General features: G+C 47.2%; 1 protein-coding gene across 1 annotated transcript in view; it reads left to right on the top strand.

The window, feature by feature from the left end:
- LOC137522399 (di-N-acetylchitobiase-like) overlaps positions 1-18,292 on the top strand; it is a 45,329-nt gene that overhangs the window by 11,206 nt on the left and 15,831 nt on the right. Inside the window, exons 4-5 of the mRNA XM_068242452.1 lie at positions 5,576-5,747; positions 11,143-11,240. Coding sequence (XP_068098553.1) covers positions 5,576-5,747; positions 11,143-11,240 — 270 coding nt within the window. The remainder of the gene's footprint in view (positions 1-5,575; positions 5,748-11,142; positions 11,241-18,292) is intronic.

Here is an 18,292-nt window from a genome sequence, read left to right on the forward strand (position 1 = left end):
AAATGTTTTTGTTTTCATTTTGCTTTAGGTTTCCTTTACATCTATTGGAAATCTGTGGAGCCTGCCGGGCCCTCCTGGTCTCCCCTCCCCCCCCATATAATATGTACCCCCCATGCTAAGCAGTGTTGAAGGCTCACCTATCTGCCATAACGTGAAAAGTGACCCTGTCACACTTACCACGGTCCTGGGGGTACACATTTCACGTGGTAGGAGACCAGTAGGGGTCTATCGTTCATCAGGAACACAGAACACCACTTCCACCGCACATCCGACCGAATCCCTTGGGAGTGATATCTATCCAGCCTGCCAGATTGATGGTTTTGATCGATCTTGACTTGAAATCGGTCAAAATGATGATTGGTCGGCCATGTTGAAGCATCAATCTCTGCCAGATTCTATCATTATGATCGAGTCTGCACCTTGAGGGCCCTTTCACACTGTGCGTTGTAACCTGCGTTGCATTACTCTTGGCTGCCGAAAGATGCCGCTAAGGCAGGGGTGCCCATTGAGTAGATCGCGAAGGACTTCATGGTAGATCCCGACTGCACTGAAATTTCCACTCTGTATATACAAGTGTGCTCCTATAATTGTACATAGGTAGATCATTTTGACTCGCTAATTTTCATAGTAGCTCTCAAGCTGAAAAAATGTGGTCTCTATGGTGTGTAGCGCACTTAATGGGATGATCTGGAAGTATCCATTTTGATGCTAAGTCTACAGTCCGAGTTCCGCGGTGAGGCAGTGATAGCAGAAGTCATTTAAGTCAATAACAATGCAGTTTTTTTTTTCTATTTGTTGGCGGTTGCGAAGTGCATGCGTGGGCGACAATACAGTCGTGATGCGCATCCTTTTAGCAGGGTATAAATGGCCCGATGGCTTTCTTTTTCATTGCAGTACTGCTTGCTGCCACAGGAGGTGAGCAGTAGAGAGCTCTTTTTATAGTGTGGTTTGGCACTCAAATTCGCCATCAACACAACGCATGTCCCTATGAGGCCATTTTTAGCGGAGCAATGCGGTGCGATAAGACCATTGCAAATGCACAGTGTGAAACCGGCCTTAGCTGTTATCATGTGTTTAATGATTTAGACCATAGAAGAAATTTTAGTTTCGTCCCAGCATAAATTAGCTAAAAACATGTTTGTGAACTAGAGTAGGATAGCGTGAGGCCAAAAGAGAAGTGATTTACTGCACCTGTCATGCTTATTTCAAACAAGTGTTGTGCAATATAATATCTGTGAAATTCAGTCATAAAACTTTGACCTGGAAGGCCTGTAGCAATGGCAGGATTTGGCTTACCCAAGTGATAGTTCTACACTTATCAGCTGACAGGGGATCACATTTACCTGCCAGAAAAGAAATTCCGGTTGTTCGCTCTCTGACCTGTATTGGTTGTTTAGTACATAGTTCCACAAATCTGTCCTCAAGGCCCACCAACAGTACATTTTGCAGAAAACCACAAACATATACAGGTACAGGTGAGGTAATTAGTGTCTCAGCAGAACTGATTAACTACCTCTGTGGATCTCCACAAAACATGCACTGTTGCTGGGCCTTGAGGACAGGGTTGGGGAACACTGGTCTAGTAGTAGCTTTGTAGGCTACTAGAAGATTGATGTATGTTGGGCACTGTGGTGAAAGTCGGAGGATAGTATAGGGTGTGGGGAAGTGTACAGGGATGTGCAATGTGTGTATTAACATATGGTATTATTATTATTATTATTATTATTTATTAGATTTATATAGCGCCAACATATTACGCAGCGATGTACAATAAATAGGATTACAGACAATGATAACAGGGTTGACAGAACAATACAGGTAACAGACCATAGATACAACAATACAGGTAATAGCAATAAGATACACAACACAATGCAGATAATAGTACAATGCCAGATCATAAACTGGAATGGTAGTGGTAAAAAATTACCAGTTCCAAATTCTGGGTAAAGTGCACACAGTCAAGTATAATACACAAGGGGAGAGGGCCCTGCCAAAGGCTTACAATCTAGAGGGAGGGGCTGGTGACACAAAAGGAGGGGGTGCATCAAGAAGTTATTGGCAGAAAGGATTAGGGTAGTGTTGAGTTGATGTAGGCCTCCTTGAAGAAGTGAGTTTTGAGTGCTTTTTTGAAGGTGTTGAAAGTGGGAGCGAGCCTGATGGGCAGTGGGAGAGAGTTCCACAGGATAGGGGCAGCTCTAGTGAAGTCCTGCAGTCTGGCATGGGAGTGCGAGATGCGTGGGGTGGTTAAGAGGAAGTCGTTGGAGGAGCGAAGTGGGCGGCCAGGTGTATATCTGCTGACCAGGTCAGAGATGTAGGTTGGGCAGAATTTGTGTATGGATTTGTATGCCAAACATAGGATCTTGAAGCTGATTCTGAAGTGAATTGGAAGCCAATGAAGGGATTCGCGTAGGGGAGTTGTGGAGACAGAGCGGTGGGAGGAGTAGATGAGTCTGGCTGCTGCGTTCATGATGGATTTTAGGGGGGGCGATGCGGTTTTGAGGAAGGCCTGACAAGAGGGAGTTGCAGTAGTCCAGGCGGGAGATGATGAGGGCATGGACAAGGAGTTTGGTAGTGTCTGGGGTCAGGAAAGGCCGGATCTTGGAGATGTTGCGTAAGTAGAAATAGCAGGCTCTAGCTACGGTTTGGATGTGGGAGGTGAAGGAGAGGGCCGAGTCTAGGGTGACACCCAGGCAGCGGGCTTGTGTGGTTGAATGAATGATTGTGCCATTGACAGTGACATAGAGGTCAGTGGGGGGTGAAGCAGCACGGGGCGGGAAGATTAGGAGTTCAGTCTTATCCAGGTTTAATTTTAGGAACCTGGCAGACATCCACGATGAAATAGCTGAGAGACCAGAGGACACCTTCTCCATGGTGGTGGTGGAGAGGTCAGTGGTATGGAGGTAAATCTGGGTGTCATCTGCATATAAGTGATAGTTGAAACCCAGAGAGGAGATGAGTTTTCCGATGGAGGCGGTGTAAATGGAGAACAGCAGGGGACCAAGAACAGAGCCTTGGGGGACCCCAACTGAAAGTGGGAAGGAGGTTGAGGAGGAACCATTGAAGGAGGTCTTGAAGGAGCGATTTGAGAGGTAGGAGGAAAACCATGCTAGGGCACGGTCTTGGATACCCACAGATTGCAGGGACAGGAGAAGCAGGGAGTGATCAACAGTGTCGAATGCTGATGAGAGGTCTAGGAGGAGAAGGATAGTGTATTTTCCTTCGGCCTTGGCAAGCGTGAGGTCATTGACGACCTTGGTGAGGGCAGTCTCGGTGGAGTGGCCTGGCCGAAATCCTGATTGTAGGGGGTCAAATATGGAGTTGGAATCAAGGTAATGGGTCATGCGTTGGTGGACTAAACGCTCTAGGAGTTTAGATGCAAAAGGGAGTAAGGAGATGGGACGGTAGCTGGATGGAAGTGAGGGGTCTAGTGAGGGTTTTTTAAGTAGGGGAAGTACAGTGGCCTGTTTGAAGTCAGAGGGGAAGGTACCCGTGGAGATGAAGAGGTTAAACAGAGTGGTGAGGACAGGAGCCAGAACAGGGAAGTGAGGACGGAGGCATTTGGATGGCACAGGGTCTAGGGGGCTGGAGGTGGCAGGAGAAGTGGCTAGGAGACGGCTGACTTGGTCCTCTGTGATAGGAGAAAAGGCAGTGAGTGGTGGGTGGGGTGGGGAATAGGTATTGGTGGGGGAGGAAGAGGTGGTGGAGTGGAGGCATGAGATTTCCCGTCGGATGCTGGCTATTTTGTCGGTAAAGTGGGTGGACAGATCAGTGGCTGAGAGGGCGGAGGTGGGGGGAGGAGTGGTGGGGTTAAGGAGGGAGTTGAAGGTGGCGAAGAGGCGCCGAGGGTTGGAGGCTTGGGATCCGATCAAGGCAGCAAAGTATTTTTGTTTAGCATCAGTTAATGCGGTATAGAACAGCTGCAGGTTGGCCTTGTACACCAAGAAGTCGGAGTTGCTGCGGGATTTCCTCCATTTGCGTTCATAGGTGCGTGTCTGTTTTGTATGGTATGGGGTGAATGCAGTGGGATCTGCAAAATCATTAAGAGGAGAAATTGGGCTACTCCTTATTTTTTTCTTTTTTTTTTTGAAAATACAATACAGAGGTGCCAACAGAGTAAAAGTATTAAGTTAAAAAGGTATAAAATGAGGGGCAAGGGTGGACTTGCCTCCCCGACAAAAACACAACTATTGTATGAGATCAAGAAAAATTGTATTTATTCTTACTCCAAAAACAGTTTGCTTTTTTTGTAGTAGAATTTTATGTAGGAGGGAGGGGGAGAGAGAGTGTGTGTAGGTGGGCGCTGTGCGCGCTGTAAGATGGCTGCAGACACTGGGACCACTGTATTCTTCCACTTCCTCTTCCTGTTCTCTCCTGCTTTTAGGAAACCACAGGATAATTAATTGTATTCTGTTGTTTGCAATGAGACAAGGAATAAAAGAATAGTGTTCTGTAAATAGCTCCTGTAGACTACGATTTACAACTTTTTTTTTTACCCCTAATTAAAAAAATTTTTTTTAATGAAAACAAATCTTTATTGAAAACGTCTATTTCAAATAGGCAAAACACATGCTGAAAAAAAGCGCATTTAAGCTCATATAAAACTCATGGATCCGCTTTACAAATGCCCATGGCAATGCACTGAAACGTGTTATGAAACGAGCATCAATGCATGCGTTTTGTATCATGCGCTTAAGGAACCTAAACTGAGAAGGATATGGATTTTTCCTTTTAAAATAATACCAGTTGCCTGACTTTCCTGCTGATCCTGTGTCTCTAATACTTTCCGCCACAGCCCCTTAACAAGCATGCAGATCAGGTGCTCTGACTGAGGTCAGGCTGGATTAGCTGCATGTTTGTTTCCGGTGTGGTTCAGCCATTACTGCAGCGAAGAGATCAGTAGGACTGACAGGCAACTGGTATTATTTAAGGCTGGTTTCACAGTGGGACGTTACAGGCGCACGTTAGAGCAGCCTGTAACGCACCCCACCGCACAGCAATGAAAAATCAATGGGCTGTTCACAGTGCCCACGTTGTGTTACAGTGTAACGCTGCGCCATAATATAACGTACTGAAGGCAGTACTTTGTAAGCGGCAGAGCCGCGTTAGACTGTTTGCACATGCTCAGTAACGTTGGGGAGGAGCGGAGAGCGGCCAGGCACATGGCTAATTAATATTCACTGCACTCAGTGACGTGCAGTGTTTACTTCCTGGAGCGGCCGCTCTGTGCGGTGATTGGCCGGCGGGACCACGTGATGCCGCATGCGTCCAAGAGTGCGCATCACGGCATCACGGACGCCAGAGTGAGCTGCACAACGCGGCTCACTCTGACGTCCAAAGCAGGGAGCACCAGGCGTTGCGTTAGGGGCACGTTATGCGACCATAACGTCCCCTAAAATGCAACGTCCTGGTGTGAAACCAGCCTAAAAGAAAACAACCATATGCCTCTCAGTTTAGGTTCCCTTTAAATACGTTTCTGAACGCACCCAATGTGAATGAGGCCTAAATGTTCTAGCTCCAAGCTCCTCTTAACACCGGCTCCTCTTCTTGATAATTGACACGCTTCCCATTGCAGGTGACGTTTGATGCCCCATGGGCCCCCTATTGCATGGGTGGTCGCTGCTACAACTACCCTGCCATAGCGGAGTCCTCTGACTTCCTTCTTGTCATGTCCTACGATATTCAGTTTCGGGTTTGGGCAGAATGTATTGCTGGAGCCAATGCTGCGTTCAACCAAACCATCACTGGTAAGTCTGGAATAATTCAGCACTAGGGATGATCGATGAGATGCAAATATTTCTGGGTTCATGCAGAATTATGTAAATTTGCCCTTAGAAGGGTAATTTTTAGGTTCCTTAGGCTGTGGGCACATTCGTTAAAATCCTTATAGCAGCAGCTGGTGTGATCTGCCTTTTTAAAGGAATTACGAGGCCAAAATCGTTAAAGTCAAGTACCTGCAAGATGTTTAAATGCACGGAAGACGCCGTCCGCGCCCTGCGTGCAGCTCCGCCGGGTCCCCTTTTTGAAAGAGCCCCCCGTGCTGATCGCGATCCCACAGGCCGGGTCGGGCTCTCATGCCGCTCCTAATATGGCAACCGGAGCTGGCCGCGGCTGCGCAGTCCGCATTGCCGCGAGTGCGGCTGCGCAGTTCTAGGGCCAACCCTCCGAACCACGCACTGTAGAGTGGATCGGAGGGGTTGGCCCTAGAGCTGCGCAGCCGCACTCGCGGCAATGTGGACTGCGCAGCCGCGGCCAGCTCCGGCGGCCATATTAGGAGCGGCATGAGAGCCTGACCCGGCCTGTGGGGTCGCGATCGGCACGGGGGGGGGGGTTGGGGGAAAGGGTTGCGCTTTCAGGAAGGGGACCCGGCGGAACTGCACGGAGGGCGCAGACGGCGTCCTCCGTGCATTTAAACATCTTGCAGGTACTTGACTTTTTTAATGATTTTGGCCTCGTAAGTCCTTTAACCTCCTTAGCGGTAACCCCGTGCTGGACACGGGGTAAGCCGCCGGAGGGTGCCGCTCAGGTCCTGCTGGGCCGATTTTCACAATTTTTTTTTTGCTGGACGCAGCTAGCACTTTGCTAGCTGCGCCAGCACTCTGATCGCCGCCGGCCCCCGCCCGATCGCCGCTATCTGATGCGGCGCGCGGCCCCCCCCAGACCCCGTGCGCTGCCTGGCCAATCAGTGCCAGGCAGCGCCGAGGGGTGGTTCGGGACTCCCAATGACGTCCCGACGTCAGCGGGTCGGTGACATCATCCCGCCCCGTCGCCATGGCGACGGGGGAAGCCCTCCAGGAAATCCCGTTCTTTGAACGGGATTTCCTGATCGCCTATCGCCGGAGGCGATCGGCGGGGCTGGGGGGATCATGTAGCGAACCCTGGGCTCGCTACATGATTTAAAAAAAATTAAAAATAAAAAAAAAATGCTGCGCTGCCCCCTGGCGGAATTTTTCATACCGCCAGGGGGGTTAACTACCTAACGACCGCGTTACGCCGATGGGCGTGACCGCGGCGGCAGCCCAAGGACCGCCTAACGCGGATTGGCGTCAAGTCCGGGAGCTGCAGTTTAACAGAGAACACGCGCGCTCATGCGTGATCATTCCCTGCCGGTTCTCGGAGCTCCACTGTTAGGAGCCGACGGGAAAGAATTCCCCTTTGTTTACAATTGTACAGCGCTGCTATCTCCTGCAGTGCTGTATGAGGAACACTCGCAACAGCGTTCTGATACCTCCTACAAAGTGTCCAATTAAGCAAAAAGATAAAGATGACCAGCACTTGCCAAATCTTAAAAAGCAGAGTATTTATTCACAAAAAAGAGTGAATAAAAATAGCCATGACATCCGGACTCCCAGAATGTAACTATAGCTCTTGGTAGTAAGTATAGCTCTTAGCTGCATACAATGGCATGAGGACCTCCTCCAGAATAGGTTACGCCTCCATTGCAGCCCAATTCTAGTAACGTACTGTCGCTGTTTTGAACGGATAAACCGCTCTTTGTCAAGTGACAAAGATCGGTTTATCCGTTCGAAACGGCGACAGTCCGTTGTGACTAGAACTGGGCTGCAATGGGGGCGTAACCTATTCTGGAGGAAGTCCTCGTGCTATTGTATGCAGCTAAGAGCTATACTTACTATCGAGAGCTATAGCATACCTCCCAACATTTTAAACTAAGAAACCGGGACACTGGCCACACCCCCTAGACACACCCCCTACCACACCCCTAAGACACGCCTACCATCGGTTTTTGAAGATTTTTTTTTTTTTTATTAATATTTATGCCCTTATTCTTTTTTTACTAAATATACCCTCATACACCCTGCCCATGGGTGGGGAGGAGGGTAAGGGTGCCCGTGGGTGGGGAGGAGGGTGATGATGGGTGCCAAAAAAATGATCGAGGCGCCAGCCGCGCCTAAGTGGGATGCGGGATGCCGGCCACAGCATTATTACCTCCCTCCCTCCTTCCCTTGAGATCTGCCCCCCTGTGTCCCCCATTAGCAGAGTGCGCAGCGAGCGGAGCGGGCTGTCATCTTACCTGCGTCCATGCACGAGTACCGTGTCTTCATCCAGCTTCCTGCTTCCTGTGACGTCACAGGAAGCAGAGTGAAGCCGGACATCGGTAGTCGTGCATGGACGCAGGTAATGACAGCCCGCTCCGCTCGCTGCGCACTCTGCTAACGGGGGACACGGGGGCAGATCTCAAGGGAAGGAGGGAGGGAGGTAGAAATGCTATGGCCGGCATCCCGCATCCCACTTAGGCGCGGCTGGCGCCTCGATCATTTTTTTTTTTACTGCTGCCCACTGCCGCCGGGACTTGGGGGGCTCATACCGTGATAGCGGGAGAGACCCCCCAAATCGTGACATTCCCGACGAGATCGGGACGGTTGGTCCCTCTGGCTATAGTTACATACTGGGAGTCCGGATGTCATGAATACTTTTATTCACTCTTTTTTGTGAATAAATACTCTGCTTTTTAAGAATTGGCAAGTGCTGGTCATCTTTATCTTTTTGTTTACATCAAGTCTGTATTAGCCACACAGGCTAGACCTGGCACAGCCGTTGAAGCAAGACAGGTGTGCTGTCCAGGAAGTACGAAACATAGTGTCTGATTAAGGACACTAAAACAGCGGTAGGGAACCTTGGCTCTCCAGCTGTGATAAAGCTACAAATTCCAGCATGCATTTGCCTTTGTTAATCATGACTATGGCTGTCATATTCCTGCAATGCACTGTGGGACTTGTAGTTCCTTAACAGCTGGAGAGCGGATGTTCCCTACCCCTGCACTAAAAGGAGGTTACATTTATTTGTGTGCTGAGTTGTAGGCCTGTGCAACATGCCAACAAAAGCTGCACAGGCCTACGTTATGAAAAATGGCCTGGTCACTAGGGGGTGTAAGCCTGAGGTCCTGAAGTGGTTAAAACAGAAGGGACTTGCGATAATTCAGCATTAAAGGATACCCGAAGTGAAAATAAACTAATTAAATAAACAATTGTATCTATCTTCCTTCTCCTAAAAATGACTTTTTCAGATATTCCACAGATTATGTTTAAATCTACTTTTTAAGTTTTAACTGTTTTATTGTTTTTGCTCAATGACACATTCATTGAAGTATGCCAGAGCTAAAATCTATGAACTATTGACCCTTTTTATCTCATTCCTTCTCTCAGAAGCCATTTTCTGCTAGGAAAGTGTTTTATAGTTGGAATTTCTTATCAGTGAGGGTCACACCGTAGTCACTTCCTGTCTGAGTCAGGACAGAGTCAGCCATTTACATACCTGATATTTAACTCTTTCAAGCAGAGAAAGAAAAAAAGGAACACGGCATAGTTATTTGTGTGCTTGGCACTGTACATACCCGTGTCTATGTCATCATGTCACTCGTCACTTCAGGTATCCTTTAAGTAATCATCTGTGGTTACCCACTATGCATCGCTACTGAATATACAAATTATATCTTTATGCCCCTGTGGCCAGGCTAGCATCCCACATGCAGACAGCCTGTTTCGGACTTTTGGTCCTCCTCAGTACATGACATACAATACATATGGATGTATGAGATAGGGCTTGGACCAGTACAACAGAATACCCAAGCAGCTCAGGGTGACCCAAACCACTAGGAAAGTATAGGGGACTAAAAGAGATCTAAAAGCCCTCCTACTAAAAAGCAATGCTTAGTGTAATTTGCCTTCTTAAAACAGAAGGCACTTGCGATAATTCAGCATTAAGTGAACATCTGTGGTTACCCATAATGCACGGCTACTGAATATGCAAATTATCTCTTTATGCCCCTGTAGCCAGAGGCAGTGTAATCCATTGCACACAGTACTCAGGCCTACACATCACTCTCTCATCTAAACCCAAATGTCCCAACAGGAAGCTGGACCTAAGAGCTCAGTGCAGCAAATGCAACAAGGTAATGCCCACCAGTTGCCTATTGTGTTGCCCTTGGGAACCAGTCACGCACAGGGAGCAGAGGCGCCCAATGAGATTCGAATGATTCTGGCTTGCTTGGAACTAGACCAATCAGATGCACTTTAATTGCTTCCAAGTTGCATTCTCTAACACCTCTTACCTCCTCCAATGTGCCCACAATATTGATCTAATTGGTTTAAACATTTTCTTCCTGCTCTAGCTCCTCCCCCGAGGAGTCATTGTAAAGAGTTGCATTAACCTTTTAGTGCCCCACATCTCCAGTTCCATGCTGCTTGTCACAAACCTGAAGAGAGGAACAAATAGGCAGCAGTACAGGAGGAAACAGATAAACTCAAGGTCAGGACGAAATACAAGTTCAGCAGCAGATTATCAGACAGAGGAGTAGTACAAGGGGGAGAGCATAAACAGGCAGATACAGGTTCAGGCAGAGCGGGGACAAGGTCCTCCAGCACCCAAGGCTGAGACACCAAAGTGCGCCCCTCCATCCCTCCCACCCCAGCCGTCACACACTAATTGCTATTAGACTCAGAGGCCCCCAACACTTTAATCTCTAGTTATCTGGCTTACAGTCACTGCCATTCATCCCCTTTTCTTATTTCTCTCTGCTTAAAACACAATAGGGGAATGATAGCTGAGTGTGTTGTGCACCCCCTCCTACACTGCGCCCTGAGGCTGGAGCCTCTCTAGCCTCTGCTTGGCCCTGGGTTCAGCAACAGGGTAATTAGAAACAAAATCAGATAACAGGTACAAGATCAGAATCAGGTTTTCAGGAGTGTCCAGAATACTCAGGCCTGGGAGTAACAAATTTCTGGCGACTGGCTGGAGCAAAGGGTAGTCTTTATATATAGTCCAGGTAATCGGTGTGATTAGCAAACACAGGCTGCAGCTGGTGGAGTGAGTGTGAATCTGCAGACCACGCTCCTGAAGCAACCGCAGGCTAGAAGGGAAACTGTGAGTCCTTGAGCACAATAGTAACAGGCCACCTGCTGGTGGAAGGTGGAAGTCCAGGGTAGTCCAACTCAATACTACCACCAGCAGGCAGGAAATGACAATACATGATTCCTATTTCCTAACACTGTTATTGGATGAACACACCAGGGAATTTGCCACATGAAATGGTCATTGGAGGAAGATGGTCATTCTAAAAGGACTATTGGAACATGGTCAAGTATGAGTTTATTACAACTTACTGTAGCTTCCTGTTTTCTACAGGATATGAGCAGTTCCTCAGTTTGGGCATTAACCCCAAGAAGCTGGTGATGGGCGTCCCTTGGTATGGGTACGATTATGTCTGTCTTCTGCTAACAGAGGTAAGCATTTCCACCGCAGTAAAAAAAATGACATTACTAAGCTGGATAAGTGATCCTGGCTATGTTAGTATTCTGACACAGTGGTCTGCCTTACATTCATTTTATTTATTTTATTTAAGTATTTAGCGCCGACATATTACACAGCACTGTACAGAGTATATTGTCTTGCCACTAACTGTTCCTCAGTGGGGCTCACAATGTAGTCCCTACCATAGTCCTATGTCTATGTATGTATCATGTAGTGTATGTATCGTAGTCTAGGGCCAATTCAGGGGGAAGCCAATTAACGTATCTGTATGTTTTTGGGATGTGGGAGGAATCCAGAGTGCCCGGAGGAAACCCGCGCAAACAGAGGGAGAACATACAAACTCCATGCAGATAGTGCCTTGGCTGGGATGTTCCATGGCTTACATGATATATAATGCACAACACCGTGTTCCCTGAGAACTATGTATGCAATCTGTGTGCATGTGAATGCTTACCTGCCAACATAGGAAAAGGGGATAGCTATTCATAAAAAAAAAAAAAAAAATTCTGTGAAGGAAAGACAATTCCAGATTTGTAAACCTATGGAATTCATGACACATTTTCCATGCCCTGCAAGAGTTTGAGCGTTTTTTTTTTTAACCACTTAAAGAGACACTGAAGCGAGAGAAAAAATATGATATAATGAATTGGTTGTGTACTATGAATAATTTCTAGAAGATTAGCAGCAAAGAAAATATTCTCATACTTTTATTTTCAGGTATATAGTGTTTTTTCTAACATTGCATCATTCTATAATATGTGCAGATTACACAACACTCAGCATTCAAAATGAGTCTTTCAGAGCAGTCTGTGAACTAATGACCTCTCCTCTAGCAGATGAAAAGTAAATAGTTCACTTACAGTTGAGATAATAAAAGTCAGATAACAGCCCTCTCCACGACTAACTTGGTCGGAGAGCTTAATAGCTTTTTTGCATAGAGATAACAACTGGAGTTTCTCAACTCTTCCTGTACTGGAAACAATTAGACTGATGTATCTGATCTTAATGTTTTATTTCTTAGCTGTACTACACAGACAAATCATAATATCGTCATTTTTTTTTGTCGCTTCAGTGTCTCTTTAACCACTTAAGGACTGCAGTCATAAAACCCCTTAAGGACCAGAGCCTTTTTTTCCATTCGGACCACTGCAGCTTTCACGGTTTATTGCTCAGTCATACAACCTACCACCTAAATGAATTCTACCTCCTTTTCTTGTCACTAATACAGCTTTCTTTCGGTGCTATTTGATTGCTGCTGCGAGTTTTAGTTTTTATTATATTCATCAAAAAAGACATGAATTTTGTCAAAAAAATGACTTTTTTAACTTTCTGTGCTGACAGTTTTCAAATAAAGTAAAATTTCCTATACATTTGAGCGCGAAAGTTATTCTGCTACATGTCTTTGATAAAAAAAACCCCATTCAGTGTATATTTATTGGATTGGGTAAAAGTTATAGCGTTTACAAACTATGGTGCAAAAAGTGAATTTTCCCATTTTCAAGCATCTCTGACTTTTCTGCGCACCTGTCAGGTTTCATGAGGGGCTAAAATTCCAGGATAGTACAAATACCCCCCAAATGACCCCATTTTGGAAAGAAGACATCCCAAAGTATTCAGTGAGAGGCATGGTGAGTTCATAGAAGATTTTATTTTTTGTCACAAGTTAGCGGAAAATGACACTTTGTAACAAAAAAAACAAAAAAAAAAAGTTTCCATTTCTTCTAACTTGCGACAAAAAAAAATGAAATCTGCCACGGACTCACTATGCTCCTCTCTGAATACCTTGAAGTGTCTACTTTCCAAAATGGGGTCATTTGTGGGGTGTGTTCACTGTCCTGGCATTTTGGGGGGTGCCTAATTGTAAGCACCCCTGTAAAGCCTAAAGATGCTCATTGGACTTTGGGCCCCTTAGCGCAGTTAGGCTGCAAAAAAGTGCCACACATGTGGTATTGCCGTACTCAGGAGAAGTAGTATAATGTGTTTTGGGGTGTATTTTTACACATACCCATGCTGGGTGGGAGAAATATCTCCGTAAATGACAATTGTTTTCTTTTTTTAACACACAATTGTCAATTTATAGAGATATTTCTCCCACTCAGCATGGGTATGTGGAAAAATACACCCCAAAACACATTATACTACTTCTCCTGAGTACGGCGATACCACATGTGTGGCACTTTTTTGCACCCTAACTGCGCTAAGGGGCCCAAAGTCCAATGAGTACCTTTAGGATTTCACAGGTCATTTTGAGAAATTTCGTTTCAAGACTGCTCCTCACGGTTTAGGGCCCCTAAAATGCCAGGACAGTATAGGAATCCCACAAATTACCCCATTTTAGAAGGAAGACACCCCAAGGTATTCCATTAGGAGGATGGTGAGTTCATAGAAGATTTTTTTTTTTTGTCACAAGTTAGCGGAAATTGATTTTAATTGTTTATTTTCACAAAGTGTCATTTTCTGCTAACTTGTGACAAAAATAAAATCTTCTATGAACTCACCATACTCCTAACGGAATACCTTGGGGTGTCTTCTTTCTAAAATGGGGTCATTTGTGGGGTTCCTATACTGCCCGGGCATTTTAGGGGCCCTAAACCGTGAGGAGTAGTCTTGAAACCAAATGTCGCAAAATGACCTGTGAAATCCTAAAGGTACTCATTGGACTTTGGGCCCCTTAGCGCACTTAGGGTGCAAGAAAGTGCCACACATGTGGTACCGCCGTACTCAGGAGAAGTAGTATAATGTGTTTTGGGGTGTATTTTTACACATACAGATGCTAGGTGGGAGAAATATCTCTGTAAATGACAATTATTTGATTTTTTTTACACACAATTGTCCATTTACAGAGAGATTTCTCCCGCCCAGCATGGGTATGTATAAAAATACACCTCAAAACACATTATACTACTTCTTCTGAGTACGGCGATACCACATGTGTGACACTTTTTTGCAACCTAGGTGCGCTAAGGGGCCTAACGTCCTATTCACAGGTCATTTTGAGGCATTTGGATTCTAGACTACTCCTCACGGTTTAGGGCCCCTAAAATGCCAGGGCAGTATAGGAACCCCACAAGTGACCCCATTTTAGAATGAAGACACCCCAAGGTATTCCGTTAGGGGTATGGTGAGTTCATAGAAGATTTTTTTTTTGTCACAAGTTAGCGGAAAATGACACTTTGTGAAAAAAAAAACAATACATATCAATTTCCGCTAACTTGTGACAAAAAATAAAATCTTCTATGAACTCACCATACTCCTAATGGAATACCTTGGGGTGTCTTCTTTCTAGAATGGGGTCATTTGTGGGGTTCCAATACTGCCCTGGCATTTTAGGGGCCCTAAACCGTGAGTAGTCGTCTTGAACCCAAATGTCTCAAAATGACCTGTGAAATCCTAAAGGTACTCATTGGACTTTGGGCCCCTTAGCACAGTTAGGCTGCAAAAAAGTGTCACACATGTGGTATCGCCGTACTCATAAGAAGTAGTATAATGTGTTTTGTGGTGTATTTTTACATATAACCATGCTGGGTGGGAGAAATATCTCTGTAAATGACACATTTTTGATTTTTTTTACACACAATTGTCCATTTACAGAGAGATTTCTCCCACCCAGCATGGGTATGGGTAAAAATACACCACAAAACACATTATACTACTTCTCCTGAGTATGGCGATACTACATGTGTGACACTTTTTTGCAGCCTAGGTGCGCTAAGGGGCCCAACGTCCTATTCACAGGTCATTTTGAGGCATTTGTTTTCTAGACTACTCCCCACGGTTTAGGGCCCCTAAAATGCCAGGGCAGTATAGGAACCCCACAAGTGACCCCATTTTAGAAAGACGACACCCCAAGGTATTCCGTTAGGGGTATGGTGAGTTCATAGAAGATTTTATTTTTTGTCACAAGTTAGTGAAAAATGACACTTTGTGAAAAAAACAATAAAAATCCAATTTCCGCTAACTTGTGACAAAAAATAAAATCTTCTATGAACTCATCATACACCTAACAGAATACCTTGGGGTGTCTTCTTTCTAAAATGGGGTCACTTGTGGGGTTCCTATACTGCCCTGGCATTTTACGGGCCCAAAACTGTGAGTAGTCTGGAAACCAAATTTCTCAAAATGACTGTTCAGGGGTATAAGCATCTGCAAATTTTGATGACAGGTGGTCTATGAGAGGGCAAATTTTGTGGAAACGGTCATAAGCAGGGTGGCCTCTTAGATGACAGGATGTATTGGGCCTGATCTGATGGATAGGAGTGCTAGGGGGGTGACAGGAGGTGATTGATGGGTGTCTCAGGGGGCGGTTAGAGGGGAAAATAGATGCAATCAATGCACTGGGGAGGTGATCGGAAGGGGGTCTGAGGGGGATCTGAGGGTTTGGCCGAGTGATCAGGAGCCCACACGGGGCAAATTAGGGCCTGATCTGATGGGTAGGTGTGCTAGGGGGTGACAGGAGGTGATTTATGGGTGTCTCAAGGTGTGATTAGAGGGGGGAAATAGATGCAAGCAATGCACTAGCGAGGTGATCAGGGCTGGGGTCTGAGGGCGTTCTGAGGTGTGGGCGGGTGATTGGGTGCCCGCAAGGGGCAGATTAGGGTCTAATCTGATGGGTAACAGTGACAGGTGGTGATAGGGGGTGATTGATGGGTAATTAGTGGGTGTTTAGAGGAGAGAAGAGATGTAAACGATGGATTTGGGAGGTGATCTGATGTCGGATCTGCGGGCGATCTATTGGTGTGGGTGGGTGATCAGATTGCCCGCAAGGGGCAGGTTAGGGGCTGATTGATGGGTGGCAGTGACAGGGGGTGATTGATGGGTGGCAGTGACAGGGGGTGATTGACAGGTGATCAGTGGGTTATTACAGGGAAGAACGGATGTAAATAATGCACTGGCGAATCGATAAGGGGGGGGGGGTTGAGGGCAATCTGAGTGTGTGGGCGGGCGATTGGGTGCCCGCAAGGGTCTAATCTGATGGGTAACAGTGACAGGTGGTGATAGGGGGTGATTGATGGGTAATTAGTGGGTGTTTAGAGGAGAGAATAGATGTAAACGATGGATTTGGGAGGTGATCTGATGTCGGATCTGCGGGCGATCTATTGGTGTGGGTGGGTGATCAGATTGCCCGCAAGGGGCAGGTTAGGGGCTGATTGATGGGTGGCAGTGACAGGGGGTGATTGATGGGTGGCAGTGACAGGGGGTGATTGACAGGTGATCAGTGGGTTATTACAGGGAAGAACGGATGTAAATAATGCACTGGCGAATCGATAAGGGGGGGGGGGGTTGAGGGCAATCTGAGTGTGTGGGCGGGCGATTGGGTGCCCGCAAGGGTCTAATCTGATGGGTAACAGTGACAGGTGGTGATAGGGGGTGATTGATGGGTAATTAGTGGGTGTTTAGAGGAGAGAATAGATGTAAACGATGGATTTGGGAGGTGATCTGATGTCGGATCTGCGGGCGATCTATTGGTGTGGGTGGGTGATCAGATTGCCCGCAAGGGGCAGGTTAGGGGCTGATTGATGGGTGGCAGTGACAGGGGGTGATTGATGGGTGGCAGTGACAGGGGGTGATTGACAGGTGATCAGTGGGTTATTACAGGGAAGAACGGATGTAAATAATGCACTGGCGAATCGATAAGGGGGGGGGGTTGAGGGCAATCTGAGTGTGTGGGCGGGCGATTGGGTGCCCGCAAGGGTCTAATCTGATGGGTAACAGTGACAGGTGGTGATAGGGGGTGATTGATGGGTGATTGATGGGTAATTAGTGGGTGTTTAGAGGAGAGAATAGATGTAAACGATGGATTTGGGAGGTGATCTGATGTCGGATCTGCGGGCGATCTATTGGTGTGGGTGGGTGATCAGATTGCCCGCAAGGGGCAGGTTAGGGGCTGATTGATGGGTGGCAGTGACAGGGGGTGATTGACGGGTGATTGACAGGTGATTGACAGGTGATTGACAGGTGATTGACAGTTGATCAGGGGGGATAGATGCATACAGTACGCAGGGGGGGGGGGGTCTGGGGGGGTCTGGGGAGAATCTGAGGGGTGGGGGGGTGATCAGGAGGGAGCAGGGGGCAGTTTAGGGACTAAAAAAAAAAATAGCGTTGACAGATAGTGACAGGGAGTGATTGATGGGTGATTAGGGGGGTGATTGTGTGCAAATGGTGGTCTGGGGGGTGGGCAGGGGGGGGGTCTGAGGGGTACTGTGGGCGATCAGGGGGCAGGGGGGGGCAGATCAGTGTGTTTGGGTGCAGACTAGGGTGGCTGCAGCCTGCCCTGGTGGTCCCTCGGACACTGGGACCACCAGGGCAGGAGGCAGCCTGTATAATACACTTTGTATACATTACAAAGTGTATTATACACTTTGTAGCGGCGATCGCGGGGTTAACAACCCGCCGGCGCTTCCGATTGGCCGGCGGGTTGACGTCGCGGAGCCTATTGCCGGTGGATGCGCGCGCATCCCAGCGCGCGATCCCCGGCCAGAGAGTGCCCCAGGACCTGACGCCAATCTGCGTTACGTGGTCCTGGGGCTGCCACTTTGCCGCCGCCAATATGAAGTAGGCGGTCGGCAAGTGGTTAAGGACTACGGCCTCGAACATCCTCTCCACCCCCAGTGACCAGGCCACTTTTTTTACAAAATAGGCCACTGCAGCTTTAAGGGCTAGCAGGATGGCTCCCAGGATGTTTGTTTGTTCGTTTGTGTGTTTGTTTTGTTTTTTTACAAATATTTACTGTATGTTTTTAAAATAAATAAAGCTATTTTCCTCTTAATTTTGTAAACCCTCCCCCGCCAGCCAGCCTATGACCGCGATCGGCTGTCATAGGCTTCAGCCAATGAGAGCTGATTGCCCAGCGGGACAGCCGAGTACAGCGCTGCTGCTGATTGCAGCGCTGTACTCTGTAAATAGACATCCAAGCGGAGATGCGCGTGCGATCTGCAAATCCCCGCCCCAGGACTTTACGCCGACTGGCGTTAGGCGGTCCTGGGGCTGCCGCCGTGTTCACGACCATCGGCATGATGCAGTCGCC

Source organism: Hyperolius riggenbachi, chromosome 6 (genome assembly GCF_040937935.1).
Source record: "Hyperolius riggenbachi isolate aHypRig1 chromosome 6, aHypRig1.pri, whole genome shotgun sequence".
Taxonomy (NCBI): Eukaryota; Metazoa; Chordata; class Amphibia; order Anura; family Hyperoliidae; genus Hyperolius; species Hyperolius riggenbachi.